Source organism: Cucurbita moschata, unplaced genomic scaffold, assembly GCF_002738365.1.
Source record: "Cucurbita moschata cultivar Rifu unplaced genomic scaffold, Cmos_1.0 Cmo_Scf00031, whole genome shotgun sequence".
Lineage (NCBI taxonomy): Eukaryota > Viridiplantae > Streptophyta > Magnoliopsida > Cucurbitales > Cucurbitaceae > Cucurbita > Cucurbita moschata.
Window position 1 is genome coordinate 618,807 of NW_019268547.1, and position 18,860 is coordinate 637,666.

Sequence of the window (18,860 nt, forward strand, 5' to 3'; positions counted from 1 at the left end):
AAAAAAAAAAAAAAAAAAAAAAACTAAAAAATATTTTAAGGTTGTTTTTAAGGTTCAAGATTTGACAAACATAACCAATATGAGTATAGCTTAGCGATACGTGACATATACTTTAATTTTTAAGGCAAAAGTTCAATCGCTACCGATACCGAGTAATATTATTAGGTTATTGACTCGAGTTTTCTTGTTTCTCAAACAAAACAGCTAAAAATTTTCAAGGGAAAGTTGGAGAGGAAGCTTACTTGGAGAATTGGATTGCCAATACAATAATCCCAATATTTGCAGGAGAAACAGCCTTTAGTGTTACATTTGATTGGGATGAAGAACTTGGAGTTCCAGGAGCTTTCTTTATCAGAAATGAACATTTTAGTGAATTCTTTCTCAAATCCGTCACGCTCGAGGATGTTCCCGGCCATGGACGACTCCATTTCGACTGCAATTCTTGGGTTTATCCCGCTAAAAATTATAAAACCGATCGTATTTTTTTCGCCAATCAGGTAAAAACTCACAATCAAATCTTTAATGGTAACAACGTTTGTAACGGGTCGATGTCTTATAGTGCCACAATTCATTATTTCAGGTCGAGTAAAATGTTAAACGTTAAAGTCTCGTTAAGTTGACACGTTATGTAATTTAAAATTATATATTTAAAAATTTTAATTCTAATTTATGAATAAAAAAGGAAGAAAAAAAGGGTTGATTTTGTAGATCAATTTGTAGTAATTTATTTTTAGTCAACTATTGATGATTAAATATAAAATGGTTTAAGCAACTAGTTTGGATGATAATGACACTGAAATTTTTTAAAATAGTTTGATCGAGTGTATTTATAATATTTTAATCAGTTGAGCTATGTTTAAATTGAAAATAACGGTGGTCGGTAAAACTAATATATTTTCAATATAGGCGTACCTTCCTAATGAAACACCGGAGCCACTTCGTAAATATAGGGCAGATGAATTATCGAACCTTAGAGGAAATGGAAAAGGAGAGCGGAAGGAATGGGATAGAATCTACGACTATGATGTCTACAATGATATTGGTGACCCAGATAGCAATTTGGACCTCGGTCGTCCGGTTCTCGGAGGGTCAACTAAATATCCTTACCCTCGTAGAGGAAGAACGGGTAGACCACCTTCTAAGAAAGGTAAATTCGATACTTAACCAGATAAGCTAGATTCGGGTTGACGTTGTTCGTAATAAGTTTTAATATTTGTGTTGAGATTCTTATAGATCCCAAAAGTGAAAGTAGATTACCAGACTCGAGTAAACCTACGGATGTATATGTTCCGAGAGATGAAAGATTTGGTCATTTGAAGATGTCGGATTTTCTTGCTTATGGCTTAAAATCTGTTTCTCGATCGATAAAACCTAAACTGGAGGATCTATTTGACACGACACCCGGGGAATTTGACGACTTTAATGATGTGTTTGACCTGTTTGAGAAGGGGTTGCCAGTCCCAAGATCTTTGCTTGAGGGCATCACTGAGAACATTCCAGCTCCATTGCTCAAAGAAATCTTTAGAACGGATGGTGAACGATTTCTTAGGTTCCCAACTCCTCAGCTAATTCATGGTATGTTCTTCTTGTACTATGTTTTTTTCGTGGTTGTTTGCTGTCTTTTTAAGGTAGAAACTAGATTTGTTTCTTGTTCTCCACTTCAATGTTTTTTTGTTTTTTTTTTAAAAAAAGAATATCTATGATCACGTGTTTAGAGATGTTCGGGATGAGGACAGAGAAGACGCTCATCCTCATACTTCAATCTCCATCATTGCAAAATTCTACTTGATTTTCATAGGGATCCCGGCGAGGATTTCTCGAGAGGAGTTTTTTCCTTTCTTTATTAAAAAAAAAAAAATCATTTGCTTTTGTGAAAATATGACGGGTAAGTCTTGTAGTCAAGCTCCCTTCTACCTTTACCCTCAAGGACCAATTTTTGCTTGGCCCGAGGAAACCTTTGCATGCATTTGTTACCTTTTGGGAGGCCTACACCCCATAGAAACGGTCTACATGAGACTGTCCATTAGCCCGCAAGTCCTAACACAATGTTAGAATTCTAGCTCTTCCCGAGTGGTCTCACTGATGGCTTAGGGCTCCTCGGGAAGGGATGTTCTTTGCCCTCCACCTAAGCTGCGCAGAAAGGCCCAAAGTCAATCCTAGGGAACAGTGAAGCTTCATAGGGTCTTTCTGTCCAAGGCAGGTAGTTCGCATCTTCACAGACATATCTATTTCACCGAGCCTCTCTTTTAGACAGTGACAAGATCGTTAGTCTTTTCGTGTGGGTCGAAACTTACCCGACAAATAATTTCGCTACCTTAAAACCATTATAGTTACAACCGCCGTTTACCTGACAAAAAATTTCGCAGCCGTAATAATAATTTTTTTTTCTTTTCAATGACGTGAAATAGAGGATAAATCTGCATGGAGAACGGACGAAGAATTTGCTAGAGAAATGTTGGCGGGAGTTAACCCCGTAGTGATTAGCCGTCTTCAAGTAATATTTTTTTATAATAATAATAATTTTTTTTCTTGTAATTTATATACAATAATTAAACTTATAACATGTTTTAATTACAGGAATTTCCACCTCCAAGCAATCTAGACCCTACAATTTATGGTGATCAAACAAGCAAAATAACCGAAGAACACATCAAAGGTGGCTTAGATGGACTAACAGTGGACGAGGTAATCCAAGAATTTAGAGCTTATTTTAGCATTGGATTAAGCTTTTCTCAACACTTTTTGTTTAATAATTTGGTTCAATTAGGCACTGGAGAAGAACAAGCTATACATTTTGAACCACCATGACTCGTTGATTCCATATCTTAGAAGAATCAATGGAACTTCCACCAAGACTTACGCTACAAGAACACTTCTGTTCTTGAAAAATGATGGGACTTTGAAGCCATTGGCTATTGAATTGAGCTTGCCGCACCCTCAAGGAGACCAATTTGGCGCCGTTAGTAGGGTTGTGGTACCTGCTGTGGAGGGAGTTGAGGGCTCCATTTGGCTGCTGGCTAAGGCTTATGTTGCTGTTAATGATACTGGCTTCCATCAACTCATTAGTCATTGGTAAAGCTTTCTTATATCATGATTTAACTCAATGTTATGCATTTAGGTTGAAAAAAAGTAGGGTTTTTAATGAAGAAGATCGTTTAAGGGGTTAAGTTTTTCCCGAGGGCCAGATTATGGGAAAAATATTGGCTAGCGGTAGGTTTGAGTTGTTACAAATGGTATCAAAGTCTGCCACTAGGCGGTGTGCTAGCGAGGATGCTGGCCCCCAAGGGGTGGATTGTGAGATCCCACATTGGTTGGAGATAGAAACGAAACATTTTTTAGAAGGGTGTGGAAATCTCTCCCTAGATGGCATGTCTTAAAACTTCAAGGGGAAGCTAGGGAGAGAAAGCCCAAAGAGAACAATATTTGTTAGCGGTGAGGTTGAATTGTTACAAATGATATCAGAGCCAGCCACCAGGCAATGTGCCAGCGAGGATGCTGGCCCCCAAAGTGGGTGGATTATGAGATCCCACGTTAGCTGGAGAAGGGGAACCAAGCATTCTTTATAAGGCTGAGCGGGGACGCTGGCTCCCAAGGGGGATGATTATGAGATCCCGCATTGATTGAAGAAGGGAAACGAAGCATTCCTTATAAGGATGAATGAGGACGCTGGCCCTCAAGTGGGGTGGATTGTGAGATCCCACATCGGTTGAAGAGAGGGAACGAAACATTCTTTATAAGCGCGTGAAAACTTCTCTCTAGCAAACGCGTTTTAAAACCTTGAGGGGAAGCCCATAAAGAAACAATTCGAGTTTAGGTAGTTTTACAATTGAAACTATTTTGATAAGCTTGATTTTAAAAAATTTCACACTTTTCGTTCTTAAAGTTCGAGTTGAGTAGCATTTTAGTTCCCGAGTTATCAAACTCGATGGATTTCATTTCATACTTAAATTTTTTTAACTTACTTCCATGGCTCATAGGCTGAATACTCATGCAACAATCGAGCCATTTGTGATTGCAACAAACAGACAGTTAAGCGTTATTCATCCGATCCATAAGTTGCTCGTTCCTCACTTCCGGGACACCATGAACATCAATGCTCTTGCTAGACAATCCCTCATTAATGCTGATGGTATCATCGAGACAACTCATTATCCCGCTAAGTATTCCATGGAGATGTCTTCCTTTGTTTACAAGAGTTGGGTCTTCCCCGACCAAGCTCTCCCTGTCGATATAATCAAGAGGTATTCATTTCAAAACACATTTAATTTTGTCATTCATTCGTTCGTTCGTTCACTCACTAACATTCAAACCTTGTGTTTGTTAAGAGGAGTTGCAATGGAGGATCCAAGCGCCCCACATGGACTTCGACTACTCATAGAGGATTATCCATACGCCGTCGACGGTCTCGAGATTTGGTCAGCCATCAAAACATGGGTAACAGATTATTGCTCGTTCTACTACAAGAACGATGAAACACTCCGTAACGACACCGAGCTCCAATCATGGTGGAAGGAGCTTCGAGAGAGAGGACACGGCGATAAGAAAGACGAACCATGGTGGCCAAAGATGCAATCAATTCAAGACCTAATAGAAAGTTGTACAATCATCATATGGATCTCCTCAGCTCTTCATGCAGCAGTTAACTTCGGACAATACCCTTACGGGGGTTTCTCTCCGAACCGACCATCGACAAGTCGTCGACTGCTACCGGAAGAGGGCACGCGTGAATACAAAGAGCTCGAGTCGAACCCCGAGAAGGCGTTCTTGAGAACGATAACTTCACAGTTGCAGGCTCTAGTGGGAGTGTCAGTTATTGAGATATTGTCAAGGCATTCTTCTGATGAGGTGTATTTGGGACAGAGAAGTAACCCTGAATGGACTTTGGACAAGGAGGCTTTGGAGGCTTTTGAGAGGTTTGGGGAGAGGCTAGGGGAAATTGAAGGGAGGATTGTTAAGAGAAATAAGGATCCAGAGCTGAAGAACCGAGTAGGGCCTGTGGAGATGCCTTATACTTTGCTGTTTCCTACTAGCTCCGAAGGGCTCACTGGGAGAGGGATTCCTAATAGCATTTCCATTTGAATGGAAGCTTGCTTTGATTTACTATCATTGCATCACTTTCAGCTCATGGAGTGACTAATAAGTAATGCAAGCAATGGCATTTATGCATGTTTGAATGGGTGTTTTTTCTACTTTTGTGTGCATTTGTATTGATGAACTTTGTGCAAGGATTGATGATTTTTAATAAAGAATTGGTTTGGGATTTGAAGCTCCCTGTAACGACCTAGATCCACCGCTAGCAGATATTGTCCTCTTTGGGCTTTCCCTTTCAGGCTAGCCCTCATAGCTTTAAAACGCGTCTGCTAGAGGAAGGTTTCCACACCCTTATAAATGGTGGAAGGTTTCCACACCCTTATAAATGGTGGTTTGTTCTCCTTCTCAACCAATGTAGAACATCACATTCCCAAAGTGGAGGAAGAGTTTATATAACTGTTATCGTTGACCTGTGGTATGTATTGGCAAGTTTGTAGGAGTTGATTTCGTGAATAATGGATTGGAAAGAGAGGAACGAGTGTCACCAAGAACACTCAGGCCCCAAAAGGGTGAATTGTGAGATCTCATATTGGTTGGAGATGAGAACGAAACACTACAAACACAATTTAAAAACGAAAAACCCGAAAGAAAAAGCCCAAAAAAGACAATGGATAAGTCTAAAAAGAAGAGCCCAAAAGTAAAAAATAAAATAAATAAATAATGTCTACTAGAGTGCTATCCAATCTTTCATAGTTAGAATTGCTCGATAAGGATGGAGTATCTAAATCAGGCCTCTAGTGCTTATTATCCTATTTGATAAAAGACTAGAGGTCTCTTTCCATAACAATTTAAGAAGTCATGTAAATAGCACACTTAATCAATCTAACAAAACAATTTGCATCTCACAGTTCAACGATATTTCCTACCTTGTTTGGGGTGTGGGTCCTCAAAGTTTCCCAGTCCAACCTTGAATTGACATCTCTAATACTATGAATACATAAACTAATGCTCATGGTTAGGCGGTGGATCAATGATTAAAAAGAACCCATAAATAAACCACAAAGATGAATGTTCATAATCTTTCTAATCCACAAACATAGAAGTTAATTACAAAGAAAATTATTTCTTCACTGTCATCAGAATAGCCAAAGTGGCATTCGAAAGCAGAGGAAATCAGACCTGCTCGATCAACATTAAGAACATGCACTCAAACAGACCGCCTACATCCGTTCACCAAGCGATCAAGTTTAGTCAGAATTTGCTATGAAACACCAAAAAGGTAGGAAAATTTATACCATTTTCATGATCATGATCATGTTCATGTTCATGTTCATGTTCATGTTCATCAATGAATTCAATTATCATGTTGCTGTCTTCAATTCTGGAGAAATGTCAGTAGTGGCATAAACAGGGTGAAGAACGTGTCCTTCCTTCGGTATAATGTGCACCCACTTCCGTCCGCTCAGCTTGTGCTTTTCGAACTTCACACAGCCTTCTTTCAGAGCAAACAGAGTATGATCCTTCCCTATTCCAACATAATCTCCAGGATGAAAACGAGTGCCCCGTTGACGAACAATAATGTTACCAGGAATAACTCTCTGTATCCAATCCACAAGGATTAACTCTCCATAACAACGTTCATAACAAAACAATTTCAAATTCAATCAAATTTCTTTACACCAAGTTTCAATCCACTCACCTCACCACCAAATTTCTTCACCCCAAGATTCTTAGGTTTCGAGTCTCGTCCATTTTTAGTCGATCCAGCGGTCTTCTTTGTAGCCCAACGTCTGAATAACAAGCTTAATCCACCCGCAGATCCATCTGAATCTCAATTGAACAAACATTTTAATCATCAAATATACGGACGCAGTAACATTTCAAGCAGAAGTTGATCTAGATGAACAATCCTTACCGATAAAACTACTATATACAGGAACATTGGTAACCAGATCCTTGACATTCAGTCGCTTGCAAAAGGTAGTCGCGATATTGAGCATGATTGAGAAACGATCGGAGAGTGACGGATGGCGACGGCGATGATCGGAACGGAGACGGAGAAGAGAAGGAGCTCGAACAATGGTGGGGCAGCTGTTGAAGGAAAAAATTTAGGGTTAGGATTTTCTTTTCGTTTTAAATTGGGCTGATGGGTCTTTTATTAAAATTTATTTTTGTGTTCTAATGGGCTCTTGGGCTTTTTTCTTCCAAAATTAGCTTGTCTGATGGGCTTTTTATGCTTAGCCCATTATTATATAAAAAACTCTAGGGAAACGCTGGATATTGAGCTCACCACCGGCGAATATAATATTGTTCTCAAGCTTTCCCTTTCCGGCTTCTCCTTAAAGTTTTAAAATGCTACTAAGACGGTACTGCATCTACTATGGAGACTGTCTAGCCCTACTTTGACTAGTTGTCTGGTGACTGGCTCCGATACCATTTATAACCGTCCAAACTCATTGGTAGTAGATATTATCTGCTTTGCCCCATTACATATTGCTGTTAGCCTCACAGTTTTAAAATGTGTCTGTTAGGAAAATAAGGAAATGTTTTCACACTCTTGTAAGCAATGTTTCGTTCCGCTCTCCAACTGATGTGAGATCTTACATGTGACCGATCGAATATTAAAGTATTGTTTACGATTAAATTCACCCTAACCTATTAACTTACAATGTTATATAATTTCTTAGTTAAAAATATATCTCTTAGCCACCTAGTTTAGCCTATATGTGTGAGTTCTCTGGCTTGTTACGGTAATATCCTCGAAGCTAGAGAATAAATTCGGGTTTATCTTATGTTAAACTTTTTCATAATTAATTTTACTTCAAAAGCCCTTCAATTTTTACTCTTAAGGGTCAAAACGAACCATTTCATAAATCAAATCTCCCCAAGTAGGATTCAAACCTACGACCAATCGATTAACCGACCGCTCTACCAATGAGTTTTTGAGGAACAACAATAAATTAGGTTTCAGATAATTCAATTCCCGTTCTCAACCCATGACCAATATGAGCTCGAGGTTTCCTTCGTAACTCCTGGAACTTCTTCGTAGTGGCTCCGATCCATGCCTCATTTCATTCTCATTCTCAACTAGTTTTGAGATGAATAACTCATGTATCTAATATGATATTAGAGCTCATAAAGCTCAAACGTGTATTCCGCAAAATGTACTCAAGAATGGTAAACCCAAAGCAGGATTCCACATTGGAAAGATGAAGAGACTCATGAGTTATTCCACTCATTGCCAATTCATTTTGAAACGAAATATAGTATTCACCTAATATTAGTTTGTGAGATCATTATTGATTGGAGAGGGAACGAAACATTTTTCCTAACATTGTAGAAACATCTCCCCTACAAACGTATTTTAAAAACTATGAAGTTGATGATGATACGTAACGGGCCAAAACGGACAATATCTCCTAGTGGTGGGTTTGGGCTGTTACAGACGGAATCAAAGCCAGACATGAGAAGGTGTGCCAGCAAGGATGTTAGGCCCCAAAGGAGGTGGATTGTGAAATCTCACATCAGTTAGAGAGGAGAACAAAATATTTTTTATAAGAATGAGGAAACATTCCCCTAATGGACGCGCTTTAAAAACCGTGAAACTGACGACAATATGTAACGAGCCAAAGCAGATAGTATCCACTAATAGTGGGCTTAGGCTGTTACCGTCACACACAGTTAAAAGATGCCTAAAAAATATTCATAATTTGGATATCTTAACGTAAATTCTAGAATATCTCTAACATGATTCAGAATCACATTTGCTATCATATTCATACAGCCTATCATATCAATTACAACAATGATATGTCCAAAACATGACCCAAGTTCAACCTTCTGGATTGTCATATATTCTCTCTAAGTAATGAAATATACAGAATTTGATCAAAAGCAACGCAAAAAATGTGTATGAATCTAAAAGCTTGCATTGAAATCATAATCAAATAGATAAAATATTGATGAAAAATAAGATCCCAGCCCTTCATGTTCTATCCCTTCCTAATATTAACCTCACATGATTGCATGTGGGACACCCAAATACACCACTTTTCAGAGACTCACATGATAAATAATGTAATAAATTTCAATCAAAATAATAATAATAATCAAACCCAATAGAGAATGAAGAGAATAGAATAGAACAGAACAGAGAGATGTGTTTTGAGTTTTAACCGTAAAATCACAACACACCATGTGATCATTGCTTTGACCCATCAACTACTTTTCTTTGACCATTCAATCAAAGTCTAGTTAATGTCTCTCCTAATCCTCATATTCTTCAAACCCACTCAATCCATCGAGATCACACTACGACGGTTTTATAACATTCACTCAACCTATCATTAATGATCACGATATGACGGTTTTATAATAATCACTCAACCTATCATCAATGATCAAAATATGACGGTCTCATAATAATCACTCAAGATCACAATATAACGGTCTCATAATAATCGGTTTGTATTTCATAATGTGAACTATTGATTACAAATTTAACCTATCGAGATCACGATATAACAGCCTCATAATAATCACTCAACCTATCATCAATGATCACGATATGACAGCCTCATAATAATCACTCAACCTATCGTCAATTATCACGATATGACGGTCTCATAATAGTCACTCAACCTGTCGTCAATGATCATGATATGACAGCCTCATAATAATCGGTCTTAATTTTATAACATGAACTATTGATTATGAATTTGAAGTATTTCTAACAGCACTCAACGATAAGACGTTAACAACAACGTGTCCGACTCATCAAATAATTTATCAACCAAACCCCTATCCAACAGCACTCAACGATAAAACGTTAACAACAATGTGTCCGACTCACCAAATAATTTCTCAATCAAAACCCTAAGTGACAGCACTCAACGATAAATGTCAACAACAATGTGTCTGACTCACCAAATAATTTCTCAACTAAATCCCTATCTAACAGCACTCAACGATAAAACGTTAACAACCATGTGTCCGACTAACCAAATAGTTTCTCAACCAAAACTCTATCTAACTACACTCAATGATAAAACGCTAACAGCAACGTGTCCGACCTATCAAATAATATCTCAACCAAAACCCTGTTTGTCTAAATTTCTTTAAAAATGGAGTTTCTTGTAGAATTCCTTGCCATTTTTGGGATGTTTGGACTTCAAAGTGAAGTTCAAACACAATGAAAGACACAGCCATTAGAGAAGCTAAAAAGAAAGAACTTTGTTGGATGAATAGGAGGGGAAATGGTGCAAGTAACAAAAGGACAGAGGGAAAGAAAAGGTTGAGTTATAGATCCCTTCTCTTCTAATAAGAACAAAAATGGGCAAATAATTGCATGCTTCCCCCTTCTGAATGAAAAAAGTGGCAAATTAAAGCCCTTATTCTGCAGATACCAACAATTTAAAAGGGGGGAAAAAAAAAGAATTTTGAAACAAAGCATTTGATCTATTTGTAGAATTTGAGGTGGGACTATGAGACACATACCTTCCACGTCATAAACAGCTAGCAAGCTGTCTCCCTTCCATTATTTCCTTCCACTTCCCCAGATTGAATGGATGCCTCTGTTTGTCTCTCTCTCTCTCTAACACATAGAAAAGAGAAGATCATAGATATATATATAAAATAGAGCAGCAGCAGCCACAGCAGAAGCATTCAGCACAGTACACAAAGAGGTGAGTCCAATGCAAAGAAAACGATAGATCTTCACAGTGGAAAGGCTTGAAATCACTAAATTTTACAGAGAGATGGAAAGAGCATCATTTTTAACGCTTGCCCATGTCTGCAATATCAAATATTATCCCCTAAATGGGCACAAACTCCGCCACCCATCTTAATTTTTTCGATTAAACCGGCTTTTGGTTGTAACAGTCCAAGCCCACCGTTAGTAAATATTGTTTGCTTTGATTTGTTACGTATCGCCATCAAGCTTGCGATTTTTAAAACGTGTCTATTAGGGAGAAGTTTCCACATCTTTATAATGAATGGTTTGTTACTCTCTCCAACCGATGTAGGATCTCACAATCCACTCCATTGGAGGCCAACGTCCTCGCTGACACACTGCCCAGTATCTGGCTCTGATACCATTTGTAACAACTCAAGTCCACTATTAGCAGATACATGCTTTAGGTTTTCTCTTTCACCCTCAAAGTTTTAAAACGTGTCTGTTAGAGAGAAGTTTCCACACGCTTATAAAGAATGTTTCGCTTCTCTTTTCAACCAAGGTGAGATCGGTTGTTCTCTAAACCAATATCAAGGGTGAAAACCTATCAGCCACATCATAATGGCCTCACTGGATAACTTCTCGCCTACAAAACTCACTAATAAAAAGGCCACAATGTCTTAATTGGGAGTAGAAGATGGTCAGTGAACAGTCTCTACCACCCACAAGCATCATGAAACCTCAATCATATGTTATTTAGTTATACCGTATAATGCCCCGCTAGAATCCCACTCTTCTGCATCTCTTTCTCGCAATTCAACCCAACTATCACTCTCACAGGCATTTTCACAAACACCTTGCCCGCAGCCCCATCTGACCTCACATTAAATGGACGAGAAATGGAATCCATCAAAGAAGGAAGGTTCAGGAAGTAGTTACCACCATTCTTCGTCGTTCATAAGGAGTGGCTCGACCTCCAAATCGCCATTGTTGCGATGTTCTTCACAGAAAAGCTTCCCAGCTTCCAATTCCAAGAGCCCCCACGATCTCCCTCGAAGTTACTCTCAAAAGAACTCTTCTTCCATAGGACGAAAGTACAGCAGCTTAGCCAAGGAACAGAAGGCCCGATTCTACATCATGAGACGCTGCGTTGCAATGCTCGTCTGTTGGCACAAACATGGCGATTCGTAAGCAAAACAAAAACAAAAAAGATTTTCCACCGCTTCAGAGATTTGATTTCTTCCCCTCCTTCACCCGATTCAGATCTTGAGATCCTTCGAGAAATTGATGTAAATTTTTCCGCAACCCCATCGAGAAGAAGGTATGAACTCTGTTCTCATCGATTAAACTAGATTCAAATTGTAATTACATTAATGAGTTGATGAACTAAATGCCATCCGCTTAGATAACATCAATCGATCCCCTCCTGAATTTCTTACGAGATTTCCTTTTCTTAATCCATAATTACAGTGTTCTAAACCCTTTTTCAATGAGAAGAATTAGATTGATTGGAACTTTACACCAAGGATTCATACATGTATTTCTTCAAGAGAAAATTTTTAAAATATATTTGGTATTTAAATTCTTTGTTTCAAGAAATAATATTTTAGTTTTCAGTTTTAATAATAATTTAAATTTATTTGTACTATTATTTAACTTAATTAAAAGATTTAAAATTTTTAATTTATTAATTTAAAAAAAATTATAAACATTTAAAATTTGCAAATATGACAAAATAATTGAAATTGGAATTTTATTTTTCGTTAATTTTCAAAAGTATGAATTATATATCAAATTAAATATATTAATCATATGAAGTACATATATTAGATATATCTAAGTATACCAATATTCATATTCGGTATAGCATCGGTATATCAACGCCATAAACAAGTATATCAATGTTATTGATTCCTTCAATAATATAACAAACCAAGTATATTAATTATGAAACCCGAGTAAAAGAGTAGTACATGAATAAACCAAGACCATATCTGAGAGCGATCATGAGTATAGAATGACTAAGAAAGGCTTAAAAAGTAAATGAAAGTTACTATCTATACAAACAAGGTGCACTTCTTTCTTAGTGGCTCATAATAGGTACGTGATGTCCCACGTTAGTTGGGGAAGAGAACAAACCACCGTTTATAAGGGTGTGGAAACCTTCCCCTAGCAGACGCGTTTTAAAGCTTTGAGGGGAAGCCCGAAAGGGAGAGCCCAAAGAAGACAATATCTGCTAGCGGTGGATCTGGGTCGTTACAAATGGTATCAGAGCCAGACACCGGATGATGTGCCAACCTTCTCGCTATTTCTCGAATGGGGTAGATACGAGGCGGTGTGCCAGTAAGGACACTGGGATATGGGGGCGGTCCCAAGCCCAAAGAGGACAATATCTACTAACGGTGGATCTGGGTCGTTACAAATGGTATCAGAGCCAGACACCAGACGATGTGTCAACCTTCTCACTGTTTCTCGAAGGGGGTAGATACGAGGCGGTGTGCCAGTAAAGACACTGGGATATGGGGACGGTCCCACATTGATTGGAGGAAGGAAAGAGTGCTAGCGAGGACGCTGGGCCCTGAAGGAGGGTGGATTGTGATGTATATGGGGGCGGTCCCACATCGATTGGAGGAAGGAAAGAGTGCTAGCGAGGACGGGCCTTGAAGGAGGGTGGATTGTGATGTCCCACATTGGTTGAGAAGGAGAACAAACCACCATTTATAAGGGTGTGGAAACCTCTTTAAAAGTCTTGGGGGAAGCCCAAAAGGGAGAGCTCAAAGAGGACAATATCTGCTAGCGGTGGATCTGAATCGTTACAAGATACTTCATAACTAAGCGTGTTTTGCTAGGAGCAATTGTATGTCGAGCAGCCTTCTGATAATTTTTCTAGGATGCATGTGAGTGAGAATAGTCTTCACTCTTAGAAACGAGGAGCAAGTAACATGATCGTTTCACAGAGAAGGCAAGAGAATGTCGAAGTCATCAAGTGTCGAATATAGATTTCAAATACTGGGTATGGATCGTTTATTAGAAATGGATGAATATAAGATCCAAAGTTGATAATTAGGGTAATAAAACACATATTAAGTTAGCAATTAAGCCATTACAATTGATGTCTCCAAAGCAATCTTTCCAGAAAGCCTTCTGTTCTTCATCTTCTCATCCACTTCCCACAGCTCTGGCAATGCTTCTCTTATATTATGAATGCTTTCAAGTGCATAATCCACTCCATTTCCTCTGTTTGATGATCCAACCTGCAAAACCCATTTCTTTGATTCTTAAATTTCTGTTTGGATTCCGAGAAAATTCTCCAATTTTCTCACTTTCCATGATTCTGCTCGAGAAAATGAGTACGAACTCACCAGCACTGTGTGGAGGCCAATGGATTTCCCTGTCTTTATGTTGCGGATGCTATCATCAAAGAAGAGCTGCAAAACCCATCATTTAAATCTCTGGTTTTACATTCAGAAAATGGGGTGAAAGGGAAGTTTCTTACTGTTCTTTTGGGGTCAATGTTGGCTATCTTGAGTGCAGATTCAAATGCATTTGGGGATGGTTTGCAGAGAATCGGTGTGGCGGGGAGCGGCGGAGGAGTGTCATTGTCGACGTCGACGTCCCCGGTCGAGCTTTTCGAATCGGATTCAGAGCCATCATCTGAGGAGTTGAGAGTCTCAAAGCATATGACCCTATCAAAACAACCCTCCAACCCAAGCCTATTTAGAACTTTAGCAACATGAACATCGTCCGCGTTCGAGAAGATCTGTTTCATAGCCAAAACAACTTGTTAGGAATCACGGATCTCCATGATAGTATGATATTGTCCACTTTAAGCATAAACTCTCGTGAGTTTGTTTTGGGCTTCCCCATGATCATTCCCTAAATTAACCAACGTGGGACTTCCTCACCAACAATCCTCTCCTCGAACAAAGTACACCATAGAGCCTCCCGTGAGGTCTATGTAGCCCTCGAATAGCCTCCCCTTAATCAAGGCTCAATTCCTTCTCTAGAGTCTCAAACAAAGTACACCCTTTGTTCGATACATGAGTCACTTTTGACTACACCTTCGAGCCTCACAACTTCTTTGTTCGACATTTAAGGATTCTATTGACATGGATAAATTAAGGGCATGACTCTGATACCATGTTAGAAATCACGACCCTCACTTTAAGCATAAACTCTCATGGTTATGCTTCGGGTTTTCCCAAAAAGCCTAATAACATGTTAAACTTGCTCGCTGCGTATATATAAATTTGAAATTCGATCGACTCGGAAGGAAAGTTCTTACGACTTTGCGAATCGGCAAACTAAGCAAGAGAGATCTCAGAACAGGATCGCGCTTGAGGTTATGATATGGTAATCTTCCATGAACAAAGCTGCAAAGAAGAATCAAAGATTCAATAACAGTTTGATCCAAAAGGATAAGAAAAAGAGAGACAAAAAGAGGATATGAGTACCTGTGATAATGATCATTGTCAAACTCATAGCCAATAGCCTAAAAAACAACACAAAAAGTTTGAAACTTTGAAACAAATATCAACTGGGTTTGTGTAAATATGCATAAATTCGTTCAAAGATTGCACCTTAAGGCCAGCCATGGATGTCCCATAATTCCTGTACAGAAACTGGTTCATCTCAGCAACTCCATCTTTCTCTATCCCAAGCTGCTGAACCATGTACTCTGTCAAAAACAACGAACAACATGAGAAGGTTGAGGATTGTTGGAAGGGAGTCCCACGTCGGCTAATGGGTTTATAAGTAAGGAATACATCTTCATTGGTATGAGCCCTTTTGGGGAAACCAAAGGCAAAGTCACGAGAGCTTATGCTTGATCCTCAAATGTTGAACAAATGATGTACTTTGTTCAAGAGCTCTAGAGAAGGAGTTGAGTCTTGATTGAGGGGAGGCTGTTCGAGGGCTCCATAGGTCTCAAGGGAGGCTCTATGGTGTATTTTATTTAACGGGAGAGATTGATAATACGTACCTTCAATGTTTTTGGTGCATTGTTTTGACAAACCAGAAGTAAGAGGGTAAAGGGTATCGTCAACATCTGCCAAATTAGAAGAACATAAACATGTTTAAGCTGAAATCTAAGCTTTTAGTGTCGTAATAATAGGGTTTTTGAAGCTACGGGGCTTACCAAAAAGAAGACACTCATATTTTTGGGGTCGAGATTGACGAGATTGCTGGTTTTTACATTCCATTTTGAGCCTTAAAAAGGGTCCAAAACCACCAAAGAAAGAGAGAAAGGGACCAAAAATGGGATTAAAAAGGGTTGGAAACCACCAAAAATGGGTGCAAAATGGATAGATGAATGAAGGAAGAGAGGAAATGGGCGAGTATAAATAGGGGAATTTGGTAGCAGAAATTGAGAGGAAAAGTCATTGGAAGACAATTCCATTGCTTAGAATGATACAAATTCTAGAAAATGGGGCCCAATTCCCACCCACCCTTTGATTGTATATAGCCTAATAAACATCACCATCTTTCTTTTTGACTCAGCAAATCAAAGTCACCGTCTTTTTCATTTATTCGGTCTCTAAACTTTTAAAATAGTTTTTGAAAAAGCATCGCCACAGGAGATCCCAACGAGGAACCTGGGTCCTAAAAGGGGTAGATTGTAAGGGGAGGTCTAAAAAGGACAATATCCACTAATAGTGGTTTGGGCTGTTACACGCTCTAATCCCACTTGAACGCTCTATACCCATAATTCAGGTCGAAATTTGAAATCTTGATTCAGTACCTAATGGTCCCAGTATTCATTTACATCCCGAGCAACATAATCATGGATTCTTTTAGCTTGTTTTGTCCCTCAATCATATGTTTTTTTAGAAAAAGTTCATCAGAGGTTGCTTTAAACCAAGCACACTTAATTTTCGAGTTTCTATGATTGTGCCACCGAAAAACAAGGTACCACCCTCAATATGCTTAGCTTGAAGCAATTTTATGTTAGTTATCCCTAGAAAGGACAAAATATGCTAAAAAAAACTCGTGTTAGTTTGTGGAGATAGTCTTCAATCCTAGAAGCATTTCAAGATAAATAGGTAATTCTCGGGATCTTCAGGCACCGAATTCAGATTCTAACTTCTGGGTATGAAACGTTACATTATATAAAAACGATTTTCAAGTCATACGAGATTAGAGACCGAAATACGAACATTTTAAGGCCTTGGATGCCCTTTCACCGTCAATCAATAAATACAAAATATTATATCATAGGAAAGATCACATTATATTATCTTTATCATGAAAGTGAAATATGGGATTTTTTTAATACCCAAAACCTAACTTACAATAGACAAACATCCTTCAAGACAAAAAGATTTGATCCAAGTGTTCAAGTTTAGTAGTTAAAATATATAATTATTTTGTTAAAAGAATATCCTTCTTACACTTGTCATTATATGGGACTTTTGTTTTTTTTCGAAAAATATATAATAAATTTTTTTATTTCTTCTATTTCAACGACTATTTCGAGCCATATTTTAATTGCACGAGATGCTGCAGAAGTAAATGCATCATGTTGAGACTGAACTTAGAGATGATCAACCTCACAGATTAAACTGATGCAGTAAGTAAACTTACGATTGGAACGCCTATAGACTAGATTGGATGAAATTGTTTGATATTTGAACAACACGTTCTCTATGATTCTGTTTACGTAGAGTTGATCAGACATGTCAGGCATGCAGTGACGTCTCTTATTGATAATTTTATATATTTATATAATATTAATGAAATAAAATAATTTTAATTGGGTATGTGAAAAATAATAAATTAATGAGATTTAAAGGAAGGCCTAGTCATATTAATTAAAATAATAGAGGGCTGGTACAATTATTGAAATTACATGACGTGGCAGAATGTTATTGGATGTTACTTCCTTAATTTTCATATTCTAGAACTAAGTGTAATTTCTTTAACTTTTTCTTCTTATAAATAAACGCGTTTCTCCCCTTTGTTATTCTAAATAAAAAAAATGTTTTATTTAAATAATTGAGAAAAAAAAATAGTTTTATTTTTTATAAAATTTTATATTTTTACGTTTGAACTTTAATAATTTCTGGCCGGTGTCCTGCTCTGATACCATTTGTAACAATCTGATATTGTCCATTTTAGTCCGTTACGTATCGCCGTTAGCCTCACAATTTTAAAACATGACTATTAGGAAGAGATTTTCACAACATTATAAAAAATGGTTCGTTTTCTCTCCAACCAATGTGGGATCTTACACCTCCAGTCGTATAATATGTAAATATGACAAATATTTTAGCTATTGATTACAAATTTCGCATAATAATTTTGATTATAAAATAAATTTTTTTTGTTCATACTTACATTTATGTAATATTAATGATATTGTCATATGTATGATTTTCGTTAAATGCACTTTAAGAACTATAATGAATTTTAGTATAACGTTAAAAGTCAAAACAAAAGCGCCAAACAAACATAAATGTCGCATTAGTGGTAGTTGTAATAACCATAGTTGTGGTACGAACAATTCTCAATAAACTTTTAAATTATATTATTGTAGTCGTTGAATTTTTAAATTTATTCTAGTTTGATCGGAGAATTTTTAAGTATTTTTAAAATTAACTATATACTCAGATTAATTTGATTCAACTCAATCTGATTTTTAGAGAAATCCATGAACAACTCCGTTCCATAAAATTTTCATTTATTTGAACTCAACTAAATAAGTTCATAACCCAGCGATTTGTATTGGATTGATCTGAGTTTTTCGAATCATCGGGTATTTTGAATTTCCTCGTACTAAAATAGACTATTAAAAGTGTTAGATCTCACATCGGTTGGAGATTGGAACGAAACATTTCTAAAAATTGTGTGAAAATCTCTAACCGTGAGGCTGATGACGATATGTCATAGTCAAAGCAAACAATATCTACGAGCAGTGAGCTTGAGTCGTTAAAGTTTAAAAGTACAATGATCAAAATAGAATGGAAACTCGGAATAGAACCAATTTGAAAGCTTGGGACCCAAATGAAACTTAAACCTGATAATAATTATTAGACGATGTTCGGGACACATGGCTAAATATCGACATGTCTGTTGTTTTAATAACCTAGAATCATAAGTCACATGTTTTTGTTGGAAACGAATTGGTCTTTTTTTTTTTTTTTTTTTTGGTTTGATGGTC

General features: G+C 37.6%; 4 protein-coding genes across 7 annotated transcripts in view; 2 read left to right on the plus strand and 2 right to left on the minus strand.

Moving 5' to 3' along the window:
• Positions 1 to 5,270, plus strand: part of LOC111464693 (probable linoleate 9S-lipoxygenase 5) — a 6,678-nt gene extending 1,408 nt beyond the window's left edge. Inside the window, exons 2-9 of the mRNA XM_023108915.1 lie at positions 205 to 497; positions 907 to 1,147; positions 1,234 to 1,575; positions 2,409 to 2,494; positions 2,578 to 2,685; positions 2,768 to 3,072; positions 3,978 to 4,241; positions 4,326 to 5,270. Coding sequence (XP_022964683.1) covers positions 205 to 497; positions 907 to 1,147; positions 1,234 to 1,575; positions 2,409 to 2,494; positions 2,578 to 2,685; positions 2,768 to 3,072; positions 3,978 to 4,241; positions 4,326 to 5,079 — 2,393 coding nt within the window. The 3' untranslated portion in view covers positions 5,080 to 5,270. The remainder of the gene's footprint in view (positions 1 to 204; positions 498 to 906; positions 1,148 to 1,233; positions 1,576 to 2,408; positions 2,495 to 2,577; positions 2,686 to 2,767; positions 3,073 to 3,977; positions 4,242 to 4,325) is intronic.
• Positions 5,271 to 6,054: 784 nt separating this feature from the next.
• On the minus strand, positions 6,055 to 7,151 carry LOC111464705 (50S ribosomal protein L27-like). Of its 4 annotated transcripts, none has more exons than XR_002714075.1 (4): positions 6,947 to 7,151; positions 6,731 to 6,855; positions 6,327 to 6,629; positions 6,055 to 6,292 (listed from the first exon to the last, which is right to left on the minus strand). XR_002714075.1 is itself a non-coding variant. In XM_023108935.1 (4 exons), the coding sequence occupies exons 1-3, from the start codon at positions 7,029 to 7,031 to the stop codon at positions 6,393 to 6,395; spliced, it is 447 nt and encodes a 148-aa protein (XP_022964703.1). In that variant the 5' UTR covers positions 7,032 to 7,151; the 3' UTR covers positions 6,055 to 6,342; positions 6,373 to 6,392. The 4 variants fall into 4 exon arrangements, 3 of the variants coding, with proteins under 3 accessions (XP_022964703.1, XP_022964704.1, XP_022964702.1); XM_023108935.1 differs by having other exon boundaries at positions 6,055 to 6,342; positions 6,373 to 6,629; XM_023108936.1 differs by having other exon boundaries at positions 6,055 to 6,293; positions 6,352 to 6,629.
• Positions 7,152 to 11,182: 4,031 nt separating this feature from the next.
• On the plus strand, positions 11,183 to 12,228 carry LOC111464706. Its single transcript, XM_023108937.1, has one exon. The coding sequence runs from the start codon at positions 11,591 to 11,593 to the stop codon at positions 11,891 to 11,893; it is 303 nt and encodes a 100-aa protein (XP_022964705.1). The 5' UTR covers positions 11,183 to 11,590; the 3' UTR covers positions 11,894 to 12,228.
• Positions 12,229 to 13,698: 1,470 nt separating this feature from the next.
• Positions 13,699 to 16,019, minus strand: LOC111464702 (suppressor of disruption of TFIIS-like). Its single transcript, XM_023108929.1, has 8 exons — positions 15,840 to 16,019; positions 15,684 to 15,749; positions 15,283 to 15,380; positions 15,157 to 15,194; positions 14,988 to 15,075; positions 14,199 to 14,462; positions 14,065 to 14,130; positions 13,699 to 13,956 (listed from the first exon to the last, which is right to left on the minus strand). Exons 1-8 carry the CDS (start codon positions 15,901 to 15,903, stop codon positions 13,798 to 13,800), a joined length of 843 nt encoding a protein of 280 aa, XP_022964697.1. The 5' UTR covers positions 15,904 to 16,019; the 3' UTR covers positions 13,699 to 13,797.
• Between the last annotated feature and the right edge of the window lie 2,841 nt (positions 16,020 to 18,860).